General features: G+C 37.9%; 1 protein-coding gene across 2 annotated transcripts in view; it reads right to left on the minus strand.

The window, feature by feature from the left end:
- ARHGAP35 (Rho GTPase activating protein 35) overlaps positions 1–12,409 on the minus strand; it is a 142,400-nt gene that overhangs the window by 46,818 nt on the left and 83,173 nt on the right. For both annotated transcript variants that reach the window (XM_074306951.1, XM_074306952.1), the window contains exon 3: positions 2,080–2,224. In XM_074306951.1, coding sequence (XP_074163052.1) covers positions 2,080–2,224 — 145 coding nt within the window. The remainder of the gene's footprint in view (positions 1–2,079; positions 2,225–12,409) is intronic.

Here is a 12,409-nt window from a genome sequence, read left to right on the forward strand (position 1 = left end):
TGAGTTTGGGGGATGGTGGTACAACTAATATGGTCAGACCTGTACTTTAGAAAAAATTTTGCCAGCTGGACTGGAGAGGGAAGAGATTGGAGGCAGGATTCCTCTCCACCACCCCCAGCCCCTTACTATTACAGTAAGGCATAGGGTGATGATGTCACTGTCAGAAAAAACAAAGGCCATATTAGAGAGAGATTGCAATGGTGAAAACAACAGGCCTTTTCAATAGTCTAGGGAAACCCTTGGGTTGGGGGAGCAGAGATTCAGGAAGAGATGAGGACTCACCTGCCACATTTTCTCGGTAAAGATGGGAGAGCCCAAAAGTCAAAGAACAGAGAACACCAGACTTTTTAAACTAATTAGTTTTGCTTAACTTATCCTCCTTACCCCACTCACTCCCATTTTGGTTCTTTATTTATTAGAAATAGAAAAAAAGAAAGTAGGAACTCTCAGGACAGTACACTATACATATAATTATCATAATTAATAATTGTTGAAAAAAAAAGTTGGTTTTTTGTTTTGTTTTTTTTTAAAAACAAGTTAAGATTCCACCTGAAAGAGTCAAGAAATGTCTAAGGTGTAAAGGAAAAAAAAAAAAAAAAAAATTATAACTAAGAAGGGAGGAGACAAGCCTTTATAGCACCTACTATGTGCCAGGCACTGTGTAAAGTGCTTTATAATTATTTGATTTGATCTTCACAGCAACCTTAAGAAGCAGGGACTCAAATTATCATCACTTTACAGTTGAGGAAACTAAGACCGAGATTAAAGTGACTTGCTTAGAATCTCATAGTTATTAAGCCCTGGATTTGAACTCAGATCTCCCAGCTCCAGGTTTAACACTCATTGCTGCGCCACTTATGGCCAAAGGGAAAAAAAAAATAATGAGATGAAAGTGGAATTGGCAGGATCAAACAAGGGCTTTTCAAAGATGGAGGTATGTCTGATGGCAAGATGGAGAGATTGAAGAGCCAAAGAATCGGAATGATGGGGTAATCTTGTACCTGTGGAAGGAGAACGGCTATCTCTTTGAGAAAGAGATGATGAAAGTAGAAGAGTAGATATAGGGATAATGGGTGATGAAGAGAAAAGAGAGCTTTTAGTAAGGTGTGAGCAAAGATATTCAGCTGAGAGGGGAGGGAGGAGCTGATATGGGAAGCTGGAAGGGACATAGGGCTCAGAACAGGTTTATGGAGACTTAGAGAGGGAAATGAATTTAGATAGGAACACATATGTCTTGTACTGAGAAATCCAAAGGAAAAGAGAAAACATAAATCTCTAGTAGACCCAATCAACACAATTCCTCCCGCACTACCCTGTAGAGCATGTGAACAGAAGCAAGGGAAGGAGCCAATCCACGGTAGGAAGCTGACAAGGTGTGAATGATGAAAGAACTAACTAGATACATCTATACCGTTTTCTACTCTTGAATCCCTTGCACTCTGGGGTCTTTTTCATCACAGGCAGAGAGCAGTGGCAGCAACTGATTTTCCTGGTAACTTCTGTCCCCAGGCTTCTATCCCCACTACTCAACTTCCTTGGGTATGAAGTTGAGAAAATTCCTGAAGCAAGCAGTTGGGACCTGGGATGATAAGCGATGAAGGACTGGGGCAATTCAAGTGTTTACAAGGGTCACTAGAGTTGCCTGTCGGGAGATGATTCTCCTTAGCCCTCAGCAGCTCTCTCATCTGCTTGCCCTGTCCCTCACTGGGACCCAGCTCACAATCAAAGTTTAGTGATCAGCATGACAGAGTGGAGAGCTCACATACCTGAGGGTTGGTTTTTGATAAATACCTTATGATATTGTTGATCATTCTTCAAGAATCCTTTCCTTCTTTTGTTTTTATTTTTTAATTTTCTCAATTGTATTTTATTTTCCCCCAACACATGTAAAGACAGTTTTGAACATTCATTTTTGTGAGACTTTGTGTTCCACATTTTTCTCCCTCCCTCCCTTATCTTCCCCCACCCCAAGACAGCAAGCAATCTGATACAGGTTAAACACATGCAAAGGATTCTTTATTTACAAGAATCCTGCAGAAATTCTGGCCACTGTAATCAAGACCAAGTTACTGCTCTTACCTGTTGCTTCAATGTATTCAATGCATCTCTCAATAAAAATGGGAATAGGCTTCTCTGGAGTTACTACGGTGTTTAAAGGCACCCCAAAATAGTTACTCTCCCACGTCGTCTTAGTGATAGATGGCCGGGGTTTAGGCTTTGGTTTCTGTGATGGAAGAAAATAAGATTGCAGTAAATATTGAAACAACTGTAAAACCCCAGGCTTTACCATAGACTCCCTTGTAGCCAACATCCCACCATAGAGCTCTAAGCTGGCTAAAAAAACCACATCCTGTTCTCTGATCCTATCCCCAATCCCTCTTGGTGCTGCATTTATGTTTCTGCTCTTGTCTGGAGCTAACATGGCTTGAGTCTATCTCTGCCCTTGGACAGGCGATCTTTTTTAGATAGCAAAGAGCACTGTTTATGTACCCCTCTGCATCTGTTCCATGGTCTATCACGCCTACTTAATTGTAATCTCACAAAGAGCAGGGGCTAGAGCAAAAGCACTCTCCTCATACAGCAGATGTTAATGTTGATCAAGTTAAAAACAATCTGCAAAATGTCCAGAGTAAGACAGAGAAAAATGAAACTGATGGGGAGATATGAAACCAGACAAACATATTAACTTATTCCTTCCTAACTCTTTAATTTTTCCGTGTTCAATTCTGGCCTAAGCAAACTCTGGGAAAACACTCAACTCTAACACTTCTGGGCCATGCCCTGTCAATGAAAGATGCTGGCAAAAGCTTTGCACTGGAAAGGCCAACTCCCCACTCGTAATAACAAAGTGATTACTATCTTCCTTCTTTATCAAAGGATTCAGTGAAGTAGTAAACAGGAAGTTTTCCAAGCCACCCACACAGATAATGGGTACTATCGCCTTAGAAAAACTGTAAATCTTAAAAGATAAAGAACAGAATTGAAAACAAATTGTTCCCTTCTTTTATCAAATGCCAAGCAAATGTATAGCTTCTCAAAAAGCAGGCAAATTTCATTGAAAGCACTTCCAAAGGCAAGTTTACCACATGGAGAAGGTTCTCTGATCCTGCTTCAACCACTGTGTGGCTTCCTATGTGCTTAATGTATTTCCTATGTATTTTAAAGTACTCTTATTCCCAAACAGTGCCAACAACAAATCCCACAAAAATTTAAGCACTATCCAATTTACAGAATCATCTATTCTCAGAAGTGGAAGGGACCTTTGAGATGATTTAGCACGATTCATCCATGAAGCAATCAATTTTCAAGCATTATGAGCTTATTATGTAAAAAACACTATAATAGGAACTGACACAGAAAATTCACTTGCCATCAGAGTAACAACATTCGAAACAGGGGGTTACTGACCCTGTACCTGGTTACATCAATTTGATCATCTAGTCATCTGAAAAAACCCTGATTACTTAACTACTGTGTATAGAACATTATAGGAAATCTTCCCCAAAGGAAGTTCAAGACTCAATATATAACCAACTTGGAAGGGCAAGCAGAGTAAGTGTAATCACTTTCCCATCACATGGGATTACATTCAACTATGTGATGACAGTAAACATGTCTGTATTCTCCAAGTCTTCTCTTCTTCCAGGCTTGCAATCTCCAGTTCTATCATTTGACAATAACAGAGTTTCCTCTACTAGTTCCTTTCTGAATGCATTCCAACCAACTCCTTTCCTAAAATGGATCCTTCCCCGGTGCCAACCCAGCTCTTCAGCTGTGGTCTCACTTAGGAAGAGAACAGAGGGCTTATCAACCACCTTCATTTAGGACACCAGATTTCAATTAACTTAGCCCAAACCTTCCTCCTTCTATCTCCCTCTCCACCTCCCCCCTCCCCCCTCCCATGAAACTTACTCTGTGGCAAGTGCTGCAAAAACAAAACAAAACAAAACAAACAAAAAAAAAAAAAAAAAAAAAAAAAAACCTGGAAAATTAAGGCATTATCTCTGTTCTCAAAGAGAGCTAGCATGAATGAATATTTTTCATCTACATAGAGAAACCTCATATTCTGCAAAGCTTAGAAAATTTTCTATTTTTTCACCTCTGAACAGACATGGATTTGACAAAAATTAGGTGACATGTCAGACTACTGTATTTATTGGCATCAATTCCCTCTGAGTGTAACAGGCAACTACACAGAAAAATGGAGTTACTCAATGGAATTCATGTCTGGGTGCCTAAGAGAATTTCACTGATAGGATTTTTTCACATAATCTGAGTTGGAAGGGATCCCAGAAACTCTCTAAATCAACTAATACATGAGCAAAAAACTCCTCTACAACACATAAATCATCATCCAGTCTTTGTGGAGAGGAACCCGATCATGGCCAAGGCAGCCTGTTTTATTTCTGTATCATTCTATCTGTGAGGAAGTTTTCCCCTAGGTCAATATGTATTTTATGTCTCTGCAACTTTTATTTGCTGTTCCTAATACTGCCTTCATGTGTCAAGCAAAACAAGTCTAACCTCTACTTGGAGGAAGATCATGCTCCCAACTAAGTTTGCTCTTCTTTCACCTCAACTTTTTCAGCTTCTTTATCTTCTCCTGATAAAGTATGATCCTGAGGCTCTTTACTCTTCCTCCATTTTGTTTTACCTGAAAGAACAGTTGGGCTAACCTTTTTTAAGGAGATCTTTGTAGTGTCTGGGGATTGATGAAAAATCTGGCATAACTTTCCATCAATTAAGGCAAATCCCTTTTCTATTGGGATATGGCATGACACATGATCCATGATACTGGTGAATACCTCTAGGCTTGTATCTCCCTATTTGATGCCCAGTTGAAACTGATACTCCATGGATAGATTAACAAATTTATCTCGGTGTAATCCTAATAATTGTATATTTGACAAACTATTAAAAATGTTAGTGATATTCCTCCCCCATGATTTATAGAAAATATCTATTTCTCATTTTATAATAACATAACTGGATAAGATGTTTGAACTTTGTAGACCTTTTACTTCCCTTATACTTATTTACTTCCCTTATACTTATTTCCTACTTTATAGCAGAATATGGTTTCTTTTTAAAAAAAACCACCACAAAAAACATGGCACCCCAGATATTTTATGTAGACATCTCTCTTGGGAATAAATATACCACAGAATGGTTGGCCAGTTGCACTCAAGTCTGAAAAAGCTATCATTTAAGGATTTTATGCTAAAATTCATCAATGCAGGACTCATGATCATTATCAAACAAGCGTATAAGAGTTTTAATTTAGACAACAAGCATGACAAGAACATTTTATGTTAACAAGGTTGCCAAAAGAAGCGTTACACCTACTGGTTTTAATATATTCCCTGTGAAATATACCAACTCGGAGAGCTTTCTGAGAATTGTAGTAACTATATAAAAAACCATCACCAGCAAAGTTATCTCTGTGATGCATCTGTCATCTTAACAGATGTTTTAGATGCACCTTATTCCTTTAAGTCTCAATTTTTGTTTTAACAAACCTTTTTTCCCCCCACTAAGAAATCATAGACATAGCCCTATTTTATATTTTCTATACTTCTGATTCAATTGTGTGACTATGAAGATATAGTTTACTATAGAAAATCATTTGAAAAAAGTCTCCTGGCTCCATTTTAAAATTTTTATCTGGATATTCTCTATGTACATAAGGTATTCTCAAAGAGCTTTTATGAGACATTTGAAGTTGGCATATGGGTTGGGTATTGATTATGGTTTCTTAGTAACCTATTAAAAATAACAGTATCATTTATAAAGGGTACTTTTTCATTCTTTGTCATATCTTGAAATCTGACCTATGAATTTCTTATGCCTCCAGTACTGATTGTATCAGCCTCATTTCTTCTGATTTTCCTAAATATCCTAACTGGTTGCAGCCATTGGACACACACATTCCCACAGAAGTTCTAGGTCACTGTCTGAGGCACTCTTTCTTGTCTCAATGCTCCATAAGCCTCAAACTTTCTACCTTAAACTATTCATAACCCTGGTCATATCTAGAAAGGCAGAATTATCAGAATTAAATGGCTAATAAGGAAAGTAAAATTTCTCCAAACTGAGCTAAAAAATAAACACCATTCTATTAAATTTATATCTTAAATATTAAAGAAGGAAAGAAGTAGTTGAGAGTATAGATCTTGAGTCTTTGAAAATCCTAAGCCTGAGCCATTTAACAAGTTTAAAGAGAGTTTTAAGATTGTTCTAATGAATAGAATGATTTCAGAAAAAACAAGGAAGATTTGTTATGTACTGATGCAGATGAAACAAGCAGAACTTGGAGAATAATTTATACAGCTCTGTAAAGACAAACAACTTTGAAAGACTACACCTTTGATCAAGGTAATGATAAATCAAAATTCCAAAAGATCAATAATAAAAAAGGTTACTTACCTCATAACATAATAAATGCAAAATGCCACATGAAACATACATTTTTTGGCCAAGGACAAAGGGAATTTGTTTTGTTGAACTATGCATATAAGGGTTTTGCGTTTTTCTAGCATGGAAGGAAGATGATGGGAGAGAAGTAAACATTTGTTAAAAAAAATAAATTTTTAAAAATAAAGATAACACTAACTAGTATTTATATAGTGTTTTAAAGTTTGCAAAGCACTTTACAAACATTAACTCACTTGATCCTCCCTACACCTTAGGAGCTATTATTAAATATGACTCAAACGCTTAAGCGGTATAGAAGTTTTGAGATAATTCCATCTGGAATTAAAAGGGAATAAATACTCGGGAACCAGCCAATGACACAGTATAGTTGGGGAAAAAATGGCACTATTACAAAGAAATCATATAGATATTGGATACCTGGAGTTAAAAAAAAAGAAGCAGATGTAGCTCTTCTTTTTGAGTATTTGTTCCATGCTTCAATATTCTTCCTTCTCCACTGGATATGATCAAAATGTAAAAATACAAAATAAGGAAATATGAATCAGGTTTCCATTTGTTAAACCTGATGTGTACAATTTGTAAAGTAGTGGAAACAAAACTGGATGAATCAGTGAACAATAGCTTTGAAGATGATGAAGTCATGGCCAGTCAACAGGATAGTTCTATTAAAAAACAAGTTATGATACACAAACTTGTTGATTGTTAAAAGCAGAAATGGAAAAACAAAAATGGCTTAAAGGACTACTGTAGACCTTTTTTTTTTTTTTTTTTTTTAATTAAACCATTTAGTACAAGATTCTCCAGAAAATTCTCTTATAAAGTTGTTTCAGGGTAATTTGAGTAAAGGGTAGCTAGGTAGCAGAGTGAAAAGAGCACTAGGTGTGGAGTCAGAAAGACTCATCTTCCTCAGTTCAAATCTGGTCTCAAAAAACTTCTTAGCTGTGTGATCCCAGGCATGTCCCTTAACCCTTCAGTTTCCTCTTTTGTAAAATCAATTGGAGAAAAAAATGGCAAATCACCAGTGTCTTTGCCAAGAAAACTCTAAATTGGGTTACAAAGAATAAGACATGGCTGAACAACAAATCTGGTTAAAAGTTAACTCAAAAACTGACAATTAGGAAAGAAGTCTTATAATAGGAATCAGAACTGAAGCTTTCCCTCTTCTGACAGTACAATTTGCTAAAAGGAGAGAAATCATTGAGAAGAGGGGATATATACTGGTTAACTGAAAGACCTGGGTGAGAGAGTGAGGGGGGAAAAGAGGGGTGATACACGAAATACCTGAGAGTATAAAAACACAATTTGAAATAAAAATACATAGATTTGGATTCCTGCTCTGTAATCCTGAGCAAATCATTCAATCTCGGAGGGTTCTCAGTTACTTCATTACCTAGTTCTGAGGGATCTCTAAGGTCCTCTCAGTGAAAGAATCCATTATCTATAGCAGACACTGCACCGGATATTGAGGACAGGTGGACATGACACTGACCTTGCACCCAACAAGTTTACAACCCAATAAGGTGGTACCACTCATATTTTACATATTTTACAGAAGAAAAAAAAAAAAACAAACAAAAAACTAGGGGTTGGGAGTGGGAAAAGATAGGAATTTCTCTAAAATTCTTACTAAGTGGCAGAACTGGAATTACAATCTGTGTCCCCCAGATCCATACATTTGACTCTCTCCTGCTTTTAACTGGCACTCCCTTCTATCACTTTCTGCACTGTCTGATCCCTGCCTTACTGGAACAGATCACTTCCTGTTTAGACTGAGATTCTTGAAAACTTCCTCCATGAACAAGAGTTGATATCAGAATAAGCCAAAGGAAACCTCAAAGAAAAAAGTTATTTCTTTGCCTACAACAACCAATGCAGCTGACAAACACGAAGCTGAGGAGGCAAAGCCCACAATGAATATCAACTCAGAGCACCAAACCAATGACAATGAGTAGGAGCTTGGCAGAAGAGAGGGGACAATGTTATTTTACAGATGGGAAAACCAAGGCCTAAAGAGGGAAAGAGACTCGCTTGTGAACACATGAAGGCCTTTACACCTAGAGTTCTTCATCTTCTGGGCATGTTTAAGTCTTAGAGCAGAACTAAAAACTTAAGAGAGTCAGCTTTCAAAATCCATGTATTTATTACATTCCTGTTTCATGTACTATAATAGCCAAGAAATGCATCACTTAGTGGTTAAGTATTTTTATGATGACTTATTTCATACACCAGGCTGGTCATCAGAAAGCTGACTCACACAGTCTGTCACCAGGACTAAATATTTTATATAATAAGATAATGTTTTATCTTCTTATAATCTGCAAGAACTCATATTTCACTGTCACTACTCTGGAGAAATCAGGATCAAAACTTCCATGCCATTAATTCATACAACTGGTATCTAGTTATAAAATTAATGTGTGCAAAGCTGAGGTGAGATAACATTAAATAAGATACAACCTCAATCCTTCTGGGGCCCAGCTATAATTTAGTAAGATTGTTAAGACACAAGCAGACAATATTACTGATAAGTACATCAGGGAATTAAAAACAAACAAACAAATAAAACAAAACAAAAAAAAAAACAAGGTATTATCTAAGGTCTTTTTTATTCTTGAATGGTTTCTCTGTTGGGAATAGGGAAGATTCCACTGGGAATAGGGGAAAAAAATGTGGTTCAGGCATAGGGCACAGCAGGATGAAAAACACATAGGTGGGAGACCACAAAGCAAGTTTATCTAGTTTGACTAGAGCACAGAATGCTTGGAAGTATTAAGATAAGGTGAGAAGGGAGGCTGGAACGAGATAAAGGAGGACCTTGATGATAGAAAAAGGAGTTTATATTTTACATAGCTGATAGGATATCTACTGAAGATTTCTAATTAAAGGAATGACATGACCAGAGGTACATTTAAATAAAATTAATCTAGCAGTGTTATAAAGGAAAAAAGTCAATGAGATGAAGGAAGAGATAGTCTCTTAAAAGGCCATTTTACTAGAAAAGGCTTATATTAGAATGATGGGAAAAAATGTCAAAGAAAGTGTGAATGAATGAAAGTATTTATTAAGTGCTTACTATGGGTCAAGCATCCTGCTAAGTGCAGAGAATACAAATGGAAAATGAAAACAGTCTCTGAGCTCACAGTTTAACTGGGGAAAACAACTCATGTAGTAAATTCAACTACAAAGCAGATGGAAAGACCCAACAGTCTTACAAAGCCAATGGAAAATTCTCCAATTGTTAATTGAACAAGGATATTTCTTTAGAGGAAAAAAATCTATCGTTAGTCATGAAAAAATTCTAAGTCACTAAATATTAAAAAAAAAAATGCAAATTAAAACCACTTAAGATTCCAACTCACACCCTTCAGACTGATCAAGTCAGTAAAAATGCTAGAGGGGTTGTGGTACCTTAAGGTAATTTTGATGGAATTGTGAACGAGTTCAGACATTCTGGACTAGATCTTTTCTCTTAAACTGTATAAGTCCTTCTACCTGAGCAATACCACTCACTACTAGATCTATGCCCTAAAGAGACTTAAAAAAAGAAGAAAGAAGAAAGAAGAAGGAAGAAGAAAGAAGGAAGAAGAAGAAAAAAAGACCTCTATGTACAAAAATCATTTATAGCAAAGAAATGGAAGGGGTGGAGGAAGAGGTACCTATAAATTGGGGAATGATTAAACAAGTTACAATATACATAAGTGATGGAGTACTGTCTGTTAAATGATGAAAGGGATAATTTTAGAGAAACCTGACAAGAATTGTATAGGCTGATACAAAATACAAGAGAACAATTTATACAGTAACAATACTAGAAATAAAAAAAACTTAAACTTTAAAATATCTTTGAAAGACTTAGAAACACTGATCGACACAGTGATCTACCACAATTCCAGAATTTTGTGATGAAATATGCTATCTGGCTCCAAAAACATAAGTGACAGCCTCAAAAGGGAAGATGAAGGCATGTGATTTGGTTTCTATGACCAATGGGGAAATTTATTTTGCCTGACAAGACTTGTTTGTGACAGATTTTTGTTTGCTTTCTCAATGGGGGAGTTGGAAGGATATAGAAGGGGAGAGAAGATAGAAGGGAGAGAATTTAAACCTGAAAATAAAATTGGGGAAAAAATATCAAGGCCTCATATTCCTTAGTATATGTCGTGATGTCAGTCCAGAAGGAACAGTCTAACATCACTAGGAAGGCCTCACATTGAGAATGAAGAAGAGATTCTGGGCTCACTCTGACACAGAGAGGGGATGTAAGTTATTGTGGGGTTTTTTGGGGTTTTTTTTTTTGCTGAGGCAATTGGGGTTAAGTGACTTGCCCAGCGTCACACAGCTAGGAAGTGTGAAGTGTCTGAGGTTGGATTTGAACCCAGGTCCTCCTGACTTCAGGGCTAGCGTTCTATCCATTGCACCACCTAGCTGCCCCGGGGTTATAAGTTTTTGATCCAGCCAGAAAGGGAAAAGAGGAAGAATAAATGGAGCAGGCTAGGAGGGGAAATGCTAGATGTCCTGCCTGACCAGGGGGTGAGTTAGCAATCTGATTAAGAATTTGGTCCGGTTTATACAGTAATCACATTAGAGGTTTCTAACTTGCATCTGAACTGAATTTAAAAGTCACTGGGAAATGTTTACAAGATGAATAAGAGTATATACAACCCCACACAGACAACAGTCACTTGATTTTCTAAGCCAGCATGGGCTGGTGCTGGGAGGCCACACAAGCAGGAGACGGTCTTCTTTATCTGGGTCTCACCCAGTGCTAAGCACAGGAGTCTGCATACAATGTTTCCATAATAAATGGTTGCTTAGTACATGAATGAAGGCCCACAGACTGATCCAGGAAACTTTGCTGAAGGAACAAGCGAACACACATTCTAAGTCTCTGTGTCTACTAGAAAGGAGAAAGCAGCCTCTTTGTCAAGAGCAGCTACTTGTATGATAAGGTTATTGGGTGGCACACATGGACAGAATGTTACCCTGTGCTGCCTAAGACACTTCACTGTGTGACCTTGGGGAAGTAATTTAATATTTCAGCCTCAGCATTCCTCATTTGTGAAATGGGGATGATATGAGCACCTCATCCTAAGTGGGCCATTTCCAGGTTAAGGCCTATCCTTATCTCTCATCATTCTTTGTGTCAGACACACCCTATTACTGTCTCAGGTCCTCTATTCTCCTTGTGAAACTCCTTGGTTGCCTTCCAAAGCTCCACCACCCAACTCACCTCTCTCCTGAGCTTCAGCCCAGCCTCACCAACTACCTCCTCTCTCCCCTCTAGTTGGAATCCTCATGTTAAGCCATTTCAGCTGAGTCTGACTCTTACCGCCCCACATGGGGTTTGCTTGGCAAAGACATGGCGTAGTTGGCCACTTCCTTCTCCAGCTCCTTTCACAGATGAAGAAACTGAGGCTAACTGGGTGAAGTGACCTGCTCAGGGCCACACAGCTATCCCATCCTGCTCCTCCTGACTCAAGCTTCAGTGTCTCCCAGCTGCCTCTAGATCCAATACCTCTATTAGGAATTTAAAGCTCTTCCTTTTTGTACAAACTTTTTTTCCCTCCTCAATTCAGCACAACTAGTGGGCTTCCCATCCTCAAGAGGCTCCTTTCACTTCCATGCTGGCCCCTGGAATCCCAAGGCCCCTTTACACTGCCTCTCTAAAAGACTTTTCCTGACTCTTCCCAATTATTAGAACTCTCTTTGTCCTCACTCTCACTTCCACTACTTTTTTATTTACTTTGTCCTTTCTTATCTGTCAGCTCTTCCAGGGGAGGGACTGTTACAAATCGGTCTTGTATCCCTAGGACCTTGGAGAGTGCCTTGAATACACCAGGTGCTTAAGAGATGTTCAGTTTGTTGAACTGAATTGAAGGTCATCAGAACGAAGTTCTCTCAATACAAAACTCTAAGAGGAAACTATTAGTTTGTTCCCAAAGAATAGAGATGATGTTTTGTTTGTTTTTTCTTA

This window comes from Sminthopsis crassicaudata, chromosome 3 (assembly GCF_048593235.1).
Source record: "Sminthopsis crassicaudata isolate SCR6 chromosome 3, ASM4859323v1, whole genome shotgun sequence".
NCBI lineage: Eukaryota > Metazoa > Chordata > Mammalia > Dasyuromorphia > Dasyuridae > Sminthopsis > Sminthopsis crassicaudata.